The sequence below is a fragment of the Callithrix jacchus genome, chromosome 9 (genome assembly GCF_049354715.1).
Source record: "Callithrix jacchus isolate 240 chromosome 9, calJac240_pri, whole genome shotgun sequence".
NCBI classification, from domain to species: domain Eukaryota; kingdom Metazoa; phylum Chordata; class Mammalia; order Primates; family Cebidae; genus Callithrix; species Callithrix jacchus.
In genome coordinates, this window is record NC_133510.1 from 16934378 (window position 1) to 16948754 (window position 14377).

The 14377-nt window shown below is 50.5% G+C and overlaps 1 protein-coding gene across 4 annotated transcripts in view; it reads right to left on the minus strand.

Annotated features, from left to right (window-relative positions):
* The window catches only part of CRACR2A (calcium release activated channel regulator 2A), a 137083-nt gene that overhangs the window by 10366 nt on the left and 112340 nt on the right, over nt 1-14377 (minus strand). For all 4 annotated transcript variants that reach the window (XM_078338467.1, XM_078338468.1, XM_054238030.2 and 1 more), the window contains 4 exons: nt 13455-13785; nt 9607-9739; nt 3816-3897; nt 3625-3739 (listed from right to left, as the gene is read on the minus strand). In XM_078338467.1, the coding sequence (XP_078194593.1) occupies nt 3625-3739; nt 3816-3897; nt 9607-9739; nt 13455-13785 (661 nt within the window). The remainder of the gene's footprint in view (nt 1-3624; nt 3740-3815; nt 3898-9606; nt 9740-13454; nt 13786-14377) is intronic.

A 14377-nucleotide genomic window follows, 5' to 3' on the forward strand; every position in this document is an offset into this window, starting at 1 on the left:
TAGGAGCACACGGGCAAGGGCACAACCTCCACCTCATCAGGCAGGGCTGCTGCTCTCTTGCAGCAAAGGATTTTTGTTCCTTCTGGGCTGGAAGGACCCTCCAGGGTCTTCTCATCCACACAATGGCCTCCCAGAGAGAGAGTCAAATGCCATCATATACTAGAATTTGGGGTCCAGGAGGGAGCATTCGGTCTGCTCCCTCATTGAATGATTGGCCAAAGTTTCATGGCCAGGAAGTGACCAAGATGGGATAGTAAAAACCTCCTTTCAGGAGCTCCACTACCTCCCCTGAGCATCCGCTCCCACCCCACACAGCCTCTTCCAAGAGTAAGTCTTCCCCATGCAGGCATGTACAGCAACTGAAGGCCTTTTTTCTTGCATGCTTTTCAGGTGGAGGAAGGAAGGGGGACTGTGAACAGCTGGCCACTATTCACTTACTAATAAGGTTTCAGAACCCCAAAGACTGTTATTAACGTGCCTCCTCCACCCTCCGTTCTCCAGGCGAGGGAGTTGGTAAAGTGCTTGGAGCTCTTTGGAAAAATAAGGTGCTCCACAGATATAAGGCACTTATTATTTTCAGTTCCCCTCAGATCAAATTAGGTGTCAAGTTTTAATCTATCACCTGACACCTCTGATTGCTGGTTGCCAAGGCAGAATGACTTAGCTTTTCAAGAATCTGGAGAATAATTGCATTTATGATGCCACCGTTCCGCACCTTCAACACACGCTGCCATTTCACACAGCCTCCTGCACTCGCTCCTGAAACTCTGTGCTGCTGCGCTGAACCCGCTTCCCGGTCTGCACCCTGAGTCCCAGAGCACCTAGTGTGTGCTGGACATGCCATAGATGCTTAGAAAGCTCTTGGTGAGGGGTCACAGGCGTCTTTGAAAATGATTTAGGGCTTTGCTACTCAAAGGGCCATCCCTGGACCACCAGCATCGGCCTCACCTGAGAACTTGCTAGAAATGCAGAATCTCAGACCCCAGCTCAGACTTGCTGAAGCAGAAGCTGCATTTTAAGGAGGTCCCCAAGAGAGTCCTATATGTGTTAGGGTTCAAGGAGCACTTGTTTAGGCTGGGAACAGTGGTGGCTGAGAATCAAAATTCCCTGGGGAGCTGTTAGGATTTTTTTTCTTTTCTTTTGCAGTCCCTGAATCACTCTGGGAGAGAAGGCCCTGGCCTCTGTTCCCTTTAAAAGCTCCGCAGGTGATCCTGATGTTCATCTAGGTTTAGAATAATCAATTACAGCTTAAATGTATCTTTGACTAATATCTAAAAAAAGGAAAAACTCAAACTACAAATCATATGGAAAAGCCCCATTTGCGATTCTAACATAAGCGATTCTAATTTCACCATGTATAGATTTGCCCTTTCAGCCGGGCTTCCCAAGCCCACAGACACACCCAGACTTCCATGGGTCTCTTAGCAGCCACACACCACTGACGCATTTCAGCCCTGTCCCACAAACCAACGTTTCTGGAGGATGACTAAACTCATGCTTCAAGCTGTGATGATGGCCTTCTGAGATTTCTTCACCTCCACCACCAAACTGTTCCATCTCTCCTTCTAGATCCCAGGCTCTGTGCAAAACAGGAGCCTTAGAAACGACACCCCCTAATGACAGCAGAGAGCACAGTTCCTCGAATTTGTCACCATCCACTCCCATTAATCCCAGACCCCCTGGAGGCTTAGCCCTAGCGCACACCAAAATTTAGATATTGGGGTACACTTAAAAATGTCTGTGAAAAGGACACGTGACCTTGGAGAAGGTAGGGCTTCCCTTTCTTCACTTTTGAATGAGGTGGCCTATACTAGATGGGTGATTTTCAAAGGGAAATTCTTTTGTGTAACAAAATGGTACCTAACCTTTCACATGCTGAAAAAGGCAGGGCAGCTCTGATGGAGATGGAGGATGAGGGACCCGGATCCATGACCACTAAACCTTCCCCTGCCGCTCCCCAGTCTCTGGGAGGTGTCAGTCTGATTCCAGGACTCCAAGGAGGAAAGCCTGGAAATCCCCGGATTAGGTAATCCTGACATCTCTCCTGGTGCTTCACTTCAATACGGAAGATAAATCTGCTGGTGCTGCCAACAGCACAGCAAAAAAAGTAAGAAAAGAAGAGAAAAATCATGTCATAAATTCCAAAGTTTAGAAAGAAGTTACTGCCAGGTTCACCCACACCGTTTGCTTCCATCATTAGTTTGGTGTATGGGCAATCCACTAGCTACGTTTCAAACCTGCATTTTCTCAACTGTAAGCGTGTTAGGCACAGTAATTTTGAGAAATATCAGGTGTTAAGTAAATTCTTGAGAAACCCTTGAATCTGTTCAACCCCTCCATTCTGTTCCTTGTTTTTCTCAGTAATCAGAGGATGCAGATTAACGATAGAGAGAGAGGTGACCCAGACAGGGCGAACCACAGAGAAACGGATTCGGGTGGAAGAGATCACAGATCTTAGGGCCAAAAGGGATGAAGAAATTGACAACTCCAAGATTCTTCTTCGAAGCAATGTGGTATCCATTCATTCATCCAGTAGTTGCTGGCCTCATGCAAAGCACACAGCTTATAGCAACAAAGATGCAGCTTCTGTCCTCAGGCAGCACAGAGTCCAGTGGGAGATACAGGTCAGTAAAAAAGCGATCTGTAGCAGTGTGATAAGTATGTGACGGGAGCATGCAAGGTTTTCTCGGCCTGGAGCAGAGAGAGCTGAGCATAAGCTTCATGAGGGCAGGAGCTTTGCCTCTTTTATTCACTGCTAGGATCTCCAGGCCCTAGAATAGTGCCTGTCGGTGTTTTGAACAAATAAATGAACAAATCCTGAATCCAGCTGGTAGAAGAGGTGGGGCGTCCTACTTGACTATGCTGTGAAGGAATCAGCTGGAGCCTGGTAAAAAGCAATTCATGGCTTGTCCACACTGGCATTGGCCTTGAGAAGCCCACATTGGAGTGGTGGAAAAACTTAAATTAAAAAAAAAAGGCACATAAGAAGCAACACACTGCAAGTAGGAATCATAAAAATAGAGTCTCCCAGACAATTCAGAATGCAAAGATAACACGGTTGCTCTTGGGCCCTGCCCAGACCTTTGATTTTGAGGTGAACCTGGAGCCCTCGCACTCTGGATCAACCTCCCCTTGTGTGAAGGGCTGTGACATTGCACGGTGTGGCTGCCGGGCAGGGCATAGCTGGGTCTACTGGAGCTGGAAAGACTCAGCGGGTGGGGAGAGGTGCTGGTGAGAATGAGGAAAGAATCTGGTTGTCAACCAAACACTGATTTCTCCAGGACTCTTCCTTGACACCCCACTGCGTCCCCTTCCCCAATCCAGTCCCACTCACTCATGGCCCAGCAATGACACAGCTGCTGGCATAATCTGGATTTTCTGTGTCCCTCTCTCCATTGAAGGCAGGGACTGTGTCTGTCTTGTTCACTTCTGGGTCCCCAGTAACTAGCCCAGTACCGGGAACTCAGATGAACAGAGGAGCAGATGCCTGAATCAGTTTGTTCCTGGGAAAGGCAAGTTCCAAATCAGATTTTGAAAGTGCAGAGGCCCAGGTGGGAGATGGACAGAGAAGAAAAGAGAAGCGACAATCAAGCCTAAGGGCTCCTCGGAAGGTTGCCAGCTCACCTCCACGCTGCTCAGCCACCGCCGGACCGACAGGAACGATTGCTTGGCTGTGAGATCGTACATGACGATGACAGCGTCAGCCTTTCTGAAGAACTGCTGGGTGATGCACCGGTACCTGCCACAGAAGGGCCAGGGGTCAGGCATGCACGGCCTTCCCTTTAGAGCCCAGAACTTCAGGCACAGCTCCTCACCTCTCCTGCCCAGCCGTGTCCCACAGCTGCAGGGCCACCTGAGAGTCATCCACATTCACCGTCTTCACACGGTAATCAATGCCTGCAGGGTGAAACGGGGCTGTCAGGACTGCCCTGGGCCAGGGGCACCTCACTTCCAAATCAAAAAACGATGCTTCCAATGTCTGAAATCGCGTCAGACCCAGGGTGACAGTCCTCTCTCTGCAGCTCGTTGGGGGCCGGATGAAGAAAAGAACGGAGCACTGGACAGGGAGGCAGGGGACCTGAGTTCTGGTCCTGTCTCTGCCACTTATTAGCAGTGGAACCTTGATCAAATCACTTAATCACTCTGAACTGCAGGCTCTTAACTGTAATATAAGCCATAAGCTCTTTCTTTCTTTCCCTCCCTCCCTTCCTCTCTCTCCTTCATCCCCTCCTTCTTTTCCTTCCTTCCTCCTTCCTTCCCCCTCCCTTCCTTCTTTTCTTCCTTCCTTCCCCCTTCCTCCCTCCCTCTCCTCCCACTCTTTCTTTCCTTCCTTCTATCTTTATTTCACCTAAAATCCTTTCAGAGGCCCCCTAGTGAAATTCAAATGTCCTAGGGGGGTGGCCTCCATCAACCAATCCAAAGGTATATGGAGGAGGAGAAAGAAGAAGGAGAGGAAAAGGAGGAAGAAGAAGGAGGGGAGGAGGAACAGGAGGAGGAGAGTAGGAATTGGCAGGTCGAGGAAGGGACAGAACAGAAGGGATAAGAGAATAAATCACAGGCAACATTCACCCTTGAGATGAGTTAGAGCTCCGAATCCCACCACTGGACAGTTCACAACCATCTCTCCAGGGGTGTGACCCCTACCTGGGGTCCTCAGCCCCAGAGAGAGGGAGCAAGATCAGCGAAGTGCATTCTGCACCCCACACAGCCCTCAGAGGGAAGGATCTCAACACAGGTGTTTTGATACAGGTATTCCCCACTCCTGCATCCTATAAGAATGTTTGCAAAGGCATAAAGAGGTTGGAAAGTACATCCCCTCCCGATCGCCACTTAAGGTGCCACATCTTAGGACTTTAGGGCACCTTCTGTAACTTTCAGAGGGGCTCTGAGGTGCTTGCCCTGTAGGGCTCAGGAAGATGAACAGCATCAGCAGTTTGGACAGAGGCAGAAGAGACCAAACAGGTAACAAAGAGGCAGTGCATGGAAAAGGCCATCCCCGCCACTGCCGCTGGGCAAAGCCTAGTGCATTAAGGACCCACGAGTGAGCAGAGGTGGGAGGATCATCCACTTCCAGAATGTCAGGGGCAGCGGGGAGTCTAGAGGCCTCTGCTTCACATATGAGGGCCAGAGACGGGTGGAACTGTCTGGACTGAGAAGGATGATTTCTCCCATTAATAAATAGAATGCTTTCTCTTTCCAGTGTTTCTATGTGCCGCCTATCCACCTTCACAGAGTCCCCCCATGACATCATGTGAGTTATCTGCACACGCATGCACACGCACACATATGTACTCATACATACACATTCACACACGCGTCGTCAAGAGACGAAGCAGGAGTCACGCACAGTCATGCCTTGCCCAGGCTGGTCGGCAGCGAGGTGAGCTGTGATTCCAGCTCCGAGGCCCGCTGTTCCTTCCTCCTGCAGCCGGACTCAGGGCACAGGATGCAGGCGGCTTAGCTTCACCTAGAAGGCCCAGGGCTAAGTGCTCCCAGTGAAACAGACTGCATGGCTGGCAGTTGAATCCAAGGGTGAGTTTTCTTCTGGGTCAGAAGTGGAGGGGCTTCCCGGTCTGTGCTCTGGGAGATCGTTTGGCTGCGGGGGACGCCTGCTTTCTGGTAACAACTCAGGGAAAGCCATCCATGGTTATACAGCTTCAGGGCCAGATCTGAAACCAGCCAGTGGTCCTCGAGGACAGAGCCCTCTGCCTGCTGGTAAGGCTTGCAGGTGGAAGGGCAGGGAGTTTGCTGGGGCAGCTGGGTCTTAGCTGCCCTCAGCTCCTGCTTCACCTTATGCACTAGGTGCTTTTCTGGAGGACGGGTGGCTGTCCCTTGCAGGGAGTGGGACGGGCAAAAGAGTGTGCTAGAAAAATGTGTCTGTGCTGTGGGGAGCTTGGTGAGACTCCCTGCTGGACACGCGATGTGTTTCTTTCTGCAGCCTCAGATAGGCAGGCCAAGGAAGCAGATAAACAGGCTCTTGGGGGCTGGGTGTGAAGGCGGCAAGGAGAAGACAAGGGGGTGGGGATGAAGAGTCAGCGTGTGCAAACATGAATATAGAGAACACGAGTCCAACAGGATAGGCAACACAGAATAACTGGGGACCAGAGGGCCTGGATTAAACGGATTTTAAGATTACCCCCAGTTCTGAAATCCCAGGCATCAGGAGCCCTGTGTTGTATGTTCCTTTCTCAGCTCTGCCACTGAGCAGCAATGTGACCCTGATGCCACTGCTGCAGCTCATTTTGGGGGTGGGGGTTCCCTCTCCTTATCTGTAGATGGCAGTGAGATGGAGGTATGAAGAGGCTGAGTTGGGTGCTCACAATCTTTAAGTTTAGCTGGAGTATTCAACCATCACACCAAAGTGACCCTTGTTTGCAAACGAATTGCTTCCTGAAGGATGGCTGAAGTCTGGAGCCTCCTGCCACCTTGAAGGGTGCTGTGGAGATGGTGTGGGTTAGCGCTGGGATGATAGTTGCCAGGAGGGTGACCTTAACCTTTCTTGAGGGGACAGGCCTGAGTGGTCATAAGGCAGGAGCGATGGGGGCTCTGGAGAAACACCCTAGGGTGGTGCTGCAGGGATTTCTGGGTAGAGATGTGTAGTGGGACAGACACTGGACTGGTGCCAAGATAGGGTGAGGGCATTCTGCCAGAAACAGCTTCTGGAAGAAGCACCCTGGGTTCTGGCCTGTGATTTGATGCAGGGAGGTTGTGAACCAATGTGGAGTAGTGGGAAGAATGCTGGGCGCAAGAGTCCTGGGTTCCAGGGAGCATTGGCTAACTCGAATGATCAGTCCGTTGTGGATCTCGATTTTCTCACTTACAACATGTCAGGATGTAATTAGACCATGCAGGGTGCCCCAGTCACCATTTGCACTGTAGCAACTTGCATTTCACACAGGCCACTGGTCCAGTACAAAGCACGCTCTTATGAGGGAGTGGGGAGATCAGGAAGTTGGAGCACCCCTGGGAGGATGGAAGCGAGCTGGGAGAACAGCCAAAGCCCTTCCACGGTGCGTAGCTGCTGCCCTTGACAGGAGATTGGCTGGAGCCCTGTTCCAGGGTTGGACAGCTTTGGCCTGAGATGCTGTGACTCTGTGGTTGTTATATCTCTTTAAAGGGGGTGGTCTGCAGGTAGCTGGTGCAACATCTGCTTCCTGACATGTATCCTAGAGCAGGGCCTGCAATGTGGCAGGGAAACTAATTTGAGCTGCTGCTTAAGTATGTGTGGAGCAGCGAGATGAAGGGCATCCTGATTTGGAACCTTTGATTTTTTTTCCCCTTCCTAAATTGTAGGGTGTTTCCATAATTGGCCTCCTGGGAAGTGCAAATGAGTCTGATTTTCTATTTTTCAGAGTCTCCTATGTCAGGGGCACAAGTTGAAAATGTAAACGGATCCTGATTTTGTTGTCAGGAGAGGCAGGCCACATGCCCACTGATCAGGGGATATGCCTCTGAGGCCTGAGGGCTGGGCACCGACTCCCTGCCTCCCCTGGGCCTGTGCCAGAGCCAAGATTGTAGGGCCTGCACCATGGAATGCCCTCAGGGAGGGCAAGTCGACCTTCTGGGTGCTGCCTTTTGTGTTGCCACGCTCGGCACACTCCCAGCTGCTCCTCCCTCAAGGCCACACAAGGCCAGGCTCTTCTGGGCTTCTTTTACAGGCTCTGCCCATCAGTCCCAGTTTTTGTCTTGGGATGCTCTCAGTCTTTGGGTGGAGTAGAGCAGAAGGAAAGGGATGGGAAGATGTTCCAGGTGTCATAATAGTGTGAGAAAAGGCCCAGCAGTGAGGCTGGAGCACCTGAAGCACATAGGCAGAGACCCCTCTATGGGAGAAATGTTAGAAGGGCCAGTTTAGGATAAGAGAAAGAAAATGGGGTCTCCCAGGCAGGGCTCTGGGCCACCGAAAGTTGGTCTTGTAGAACCAGCTTGTCACATAGCTAAAGGTGAAGATGGTTGAGTAAGAGACCCAGGCTGGGAGGCAGTCTTAGGGTGCGGATACGGTTTGGATTTGTATCCCCACCCAGACCTCATGTTCAATTATAATCCCCAGTGTTGGAGGTGGGGCCTGGAGTGAGGTGTTGGATCATGGGAGTGGGTCCTTCATGAATGGTTTAGCACCATCCCCTTGGTGCTGTCCTCATGACAGAGTTCTCATGAGATCTGGTTGTTTAAAAGTTTGTAGCACCTCCCCTGTCCTTTCTTCCTCCTGCTCTGGCCACGTCAGACGTCCCTGCTTCCCCTTTCCCTTCCACCATGATTCTAAGTTTCCCAAGGCCTCCCCAGCCATGCTTCCTGTGCAGCCTGCAGAACCATGAGCTAATTAAACCATTTTTCTTTATAAATTACTCAGTCTCTGGTAGCGGTGCAAGAACGGATGAATACAGGTACCCAGTCGCAACCTCTCATTCTTCAAATGGGAGAAAACTGAAGCCCTAAGAGGCATCACATCCTCTTGAGGTCACACAGCTTGTCATTGGCAGGGCCCAGATGAGGACTCAGGACTTCCAATGTCTCACTGAACCTCCGCAGCCCCTCCTGCCTGCACCAGCCTCTGCCCACCTCCAGAGGCAGAAAGGCATCCTCACCCCTCATGGAGTGCTAAGCACATACACCTCAATTTAGGGACACGATTGGCATGGAGCAGAAGGTTGTTGCGGGGGAAGGTATCAGCACCAACCAACTGCTGGGAATGTGAACAAGCCTCTAACTTCTGGACCTCAGTTTCCTGATTTGTTGACTGGGCTGATAACAGTACCTGCCCCCAGGATTGCTGTGGAGATAGATGGAAAGGATGACTATAAAAGTTTCTGGTAAATATTCAGGTCATACAAATATATTTTCAAGTACAGTTGACTTATCGGCTCAGTGAAATAGGCATGCAATGTATTTGCTTTGTGTTGAGTGATTCAAGCTAAAAGGTCCATATGCCCTTGGGTCGTACCACATATTCCAATACAACCTGCAACTGTGGGTGAAGGGATTAAAGGCCTCTGTTTAAATAAAATATCACCCAGAGTGGGAATACATTAAGCCACGATCATCCATTAATAGCCGAGCCTAATGAGCTTCCACATTTAAGTCCAGCTGTCACCCAGCAGGCCTGAGAAATAGGACAGATACAATGTGATGGGTAAAAGAAGCCATCCAGGAGCTAGGCCAGGAAGTAGCAGGCCTCAGGAAGACAGGGGCATGGGTGGCAGGAGGTGGGTCTTGGCAGGAGTCCCAGTCAGTTCGAGGGGAGCAGGAAGACCCAGGGCTCTGGTGACAGTGGGGACGAGTGGTCAAAGGGAGGGGGTACCCACTGAAGGGGGAAGGGGCCCTAAATCACCTTTACCAAATGTAGTTCCATAAACCCAGAGCAGGACTTATGAGGTACTCAGGGGTCCCATCACACACAGGATGAGCTTAGCAGCTACCAACGTGTGGGGAGATGGCTTTATCTTGCCCCTCCCAGCCTGTCTGTTGAACAGAGCAGACTCCAGCATCCCCACCAGCCAATCCCCACAGCCCCTCCCATGAGCATTAGAGGCCCCCTGCCCCAGGCCCCCTTTTCACAAACTTCCCATCCCAGGGATGGGCCGAGGACCCACTGCAGGGCTGAGAACTCACCCACAGTGGCCGCTATGCCTGGGGAGAACCGGTCCTCACAGAGCCTCTTCAGGAAGGATGTCTTCCCCACCGCAGAATTGCCCACAAACACAATCTTGAAGAGCCGGTCAGGGGCAGAGGGAGCGCTTTCCTCCTGTGGACAGTACACAGTCTGACCAACTGCAGGGCATAGTCTAGCCAGCCCCTGCCACAGCCACCAGTGGCTCTTCACCCATCACTGCAGTGGCCCTCAGGGGGTACAGACCAGCCTCCAGACCCGCACCAGGGAAGTTGCCACAGCCTCAGAATGCAGTGAGCATAGTTGGTCTCGGGGCATGGAGGCTCTTTCCAGCAACCGCAGGAGGGAGGAGAAACAGCCTCCCATGCGACATTTGCTGGCCACCTCCTGTGGTCAGGGAGGCAGAGGCAGACCCTGGATTCTGGTGGGGTGGAGGAGGCAGCATGGTCACAGATAAGGATAGCTCGGTGCTCCAAGTGAGCAGATCTGAGAGCGGACTTCAAAAGGAGGCAGGAATTCTCTCTGTAGGGGAGGACAAGGTGGGGCTTTTGCAGGGAGAAGGAGAGAAGGATGAAAGAAGGCTTATTCGCATCACAGGATCATAGGTGTCCCAGGTTGGGATAGGGAGTTCCTTATTTCTGCCCTATCCTTGGGAGCCTGGGCTAAATGGAGGACACTCTTGCCTCCCTGCAGATCACTCTCTGTCCATCTTATCAGCTCCCATCAAGGCACTGCCATCTTCCTTGGGTAACAGGGGCACAAGGGTCTCCACTCAGGAAGTTGGGAAAAGGTGGCCGGGCAAAGCTTCCCAGCGTCAGCCAGTCACTGCTGCCCTGTCTCTTGGACCCAGCAGAAGGAAAGGGCTGGGTTACAAAAGCCCAGACGGGAATGAACTTGCTCTAGGACACAAAGCAAGTAGGAGGTAGAGTAAGGAGCCATCTTCCACCACAGTGTCCTTCGGAGGAATGATCATTCATTCCAGGGGGCTGCCGCTCAACCACAGGAATCTTGCCTTCAGGCCCTGCTCAGCGTTGCCGGGTCACAGGAGAAGGCTCTTTTGATTCTATTTAAAAGTGAATTTGGAGGAATTAGCTCCTCTCATTGAGCAAATGCTATAATGTAGTGGCTGCTGTATTAGCAGTACTTGAGTTTCAGATAAAAAGCCATTAGCTGCCTTCTGGAGAGAAATCAATTCCAGGCAGTATTCAGGAGATAATTCAAGGTCGGCTATAAAAATTTAAACTAAAAGTTAAAAAAAAATAACAACCAACCTGCACTCAAAAACTATGCCCACTGCCCCATTTTCTTTATTCATGCAATGCACGAGGGCACTGACTCTGCTGGTCCCTTTACTTTTAATTGTTATTTGAGACTAAAACTCAGTGCCTCAATCTAATACACCCAAGCACAGTACAGGGGAGGGAAGGTGAAACCCCAAATGGCAGGAAATTGTCCTGCTCCAGAGGTTTGGCCTGATCCTTAGCCCTGTGGCCCCTGCCCTTCCCCAGGCAGAGCACTTTTATTTTGCAGGCAAAAGCCCGCAAACAAAACACATCAAAGGCTCAGTGTCAGACAGGACTCACCTCACAGGAGCAGTGAACTCTCAGGTATGTTCATGCACTTAACCTGCTGTCCCCTCTGGGGGACAGGCCACTTGCCACAGGGCAATGAGATGGCTGGATTGCAGGGAGGGGGCTGGAGGAGTACCTGGCTGGCAAGTCTTCTCATTCCCCCTCCCTTCATGCTTTTTAATTTAAAAATAAGCCTTTAAGAAATAAAATATATGCTAATTTTTACCATCATGATATACACAAAAGTAGAGAGGAAATTAATTCTTCATAATCTACCCTACCATCCTGCAATGGTCACTATTCATATCTTTTTATTTTTTAAGAGAGAGGGTCACATTCTGTTGCCCAGTCTGGAGGGCAGTGAGGCAATCACAGCTCACTGCTGCCTTGAACTCCTGGACTCAAGCCTCCTGCCTCAGACCCTGGAGTCACTAGAACTACAGGCATGCACCACCATGCCTGGCTAATTTTCTTATTCTTTGTAAAGATGGGATCTTACTATGCTGCTTAGGCTGGTTTTGAAATGCTGGCCGTCAAGCTATCCTCCCACCATGGCCTCCCAAATTGCTCAGATTACAGGTGTGAGCCACCAGGCCTGGCCCACAATTCACAACTTGATGCATTCCTTCCAGCTTTGTTTCTATATCATCTTTGTTTTATTTACAGAGATTTGAGATAAATATATACAAACTTTTATTCTACTTTATCATCTACTGTTAAATTATAAATATTTTTTAGTCACTAAAGATTTTTGAAAATATTTTAGCAGCTGCTGCTTTATGTCCCTATGACGTTTTATTCACCTGTTTGCTATTATAAATAACTGGCATTCTTGAGTTAAATCTTTGTCTGATTTTGGTTATTTCCTTAGGAAAATTGCCAGCGGTAAAAGTGCTGGTTCAAAGGATATAGTATTTTGAAGTTCTTGATTCATATTACCGAATGGCTTTCAGAAGGGTTGTACCCATTTACACCTCACCAGCCTTGGACGGGAGGGCCTGCCTTGCAGTGGCTCTCAAACGAGCATACCCTCTCCTGCCAGAGCTGTTACATGGCTGCTAGTAACTCATACTTCCTCCCTGCTGCTGTTTCTATTCCCCGCAAAATGGCAGCAGGACCTCGTGGAGCAGGCACAGAAGTGAGAGGGTTTGGTGAGGAGGGCTGGGCTCCCCATCACGGTGGGGCTGACCTCTTCCTCTGAGCTCCAACTTTCCCATCCATCAAGGGGGAGAATAAATTTCTGGCCCGACTCATCAGATGGCGGTGAGGATAAAATGCCACAGCAGCTGTGGATGCTTGAGCCTTTTTCTTTACCCCCCTTTCCTACTGACCTCTGGACACTTCTTTCACATTTTAGGGAGACATGTTGGAGTTACATAAGACCCCATTTGTACCCATTGCCAGCAAGTATAGGTCTTGCATTGAAGGGGATGTGGAAGGGTATGCAAGAGGGAGGGGAACCCCACATCACTGCCACGCAGCTCTCCACTCTCCCCTTGCGCCAGGGCCTTTGAGGAGTGATATGTGGGCACGAGTGTTAATCCTGGCCTGAGAATGGTAACCTATGCCGCAAAGTCCATCAGGTAGCACACACCCTAATGCAGCCGCTGGGGAAAGTTCAAGGTGGCAAAGGCTCAGTTCTCAATGGCTGTCGCAGCGTGCATGGAGGAGCCTCTTTTTCACACTATTGTGGATGGCTCTAAAGCTGTTTCAGAAGGCTGAGTGCAGGACGGGGGCTCGAGGAGCCTATTCCGAGGCCTGGGTCACAAACGAGGCAAAGACTTTCCTACAGAATTTAGTAGGAAGACCTGATGGGAAGTGCAGGGGCACTGAAGGGAGGAGTAGGCAGGAAATTTTGGAATGAAGGTGCGGTTAGCTGATTGAGAACCAAGAGAACAATGATGGTATGCAGAGTTTCCTAAACAGATACTGGCTCTGCTAAGAGCAGTCACATGGCACGCGACTTTAAAAGTGCATGAAATTGGATGCTGGGAGCCTAGTAGGGGCTTAATGCTTCTGAATCTGAATCAGAAGAGAGAGCACAGGGTCGGGAATGGGGCAAACAACAGAAGTTTAAGAAGAATTTATCAGGACCCCTGAGTCTCCCCTCATGACACTCAGCTAAGCAGGGGGAGGTGGTATCTGGAGGATACAATGTGTTGAATCGCAAGACCTGCAGCATCCGACCCTCTGAGCTGCGTCTCCAGGCTCTTGACCTCAAATGCAAAAGACAGATCATAGGAGTGATGTCCACGAACCAATGTAGGATGTGCCCTTACCTTATACCGGGCTTCTTTTCCAACAGGCTGCCCTCGGGGAGATGTGGGGGTGAGTTTCAAGGGAAGGGCCTCCTGGATTTTTCCCTGTACCCTCTGGTCAGAGACCTCTTCCTCTTCTGGGCATTTGCTCAGGGGTTGCTCAAAGTTGCCATCCAGGAGCTGGGGCAGGGGGTCTTCTTCAATGGAGATGATTCTGCGGAGTGGCCGGGGGTATGGACCCCCAGGCCCTGTCTCCCCGGTTCCTGGTTCCTCTTCTGTTAGAGGATATCCACTCAGGCCCAGGGAGCATCTCCTTGGGATGCCAAACACCTCCTCCTCCTCCTCTGACTGGCTATTGGGGCAGGAAGAGAGAAGAGTTGGAAGGATTTCACAAAGTATTTCAATATGGACTGCATGACAGCTTTTGTGACAAACTGATAACCAAGGAGCGTCACACCTTTGGAGAAGAGCGCCCCAGGAAAGGGCAAAACAAATGAGCCAGGATTCCACAGCTCACTCATTCAACAGCCTCCACTCGGTGCCTGCTGCCACTGCTGAGGCAGATGACGACAGAGGTGATGATGATGATGATGAGCAGGTATTAAGATGCCATTTACAGGTGGACACAGCCCCTGTCCTCATGGAAGGCTGGGCTTAGTGGGGGATTAAAGCAATAATGGCACAAATAGATACATCATTTACAAATTGTGAGACTGCTATGAAGGAGAAGGACAGGTTGAGAAGAAAAAATCTCAGGCTCAGATATAAAACACCCCGGATGAACATTCTCAGGTGGCCTTTGCTCTGCTCCCAGCGCCAGCCCTTATTAACTGTGTGTCCCAAGGTGAGACACTTCAACTCTTCAGGCCTTGCTATAAACTGTGGCCTGTCTGCTCTGTCTATTCACAGACAAGACAGTGCATAAAAACAGACGTGCCTGTAAA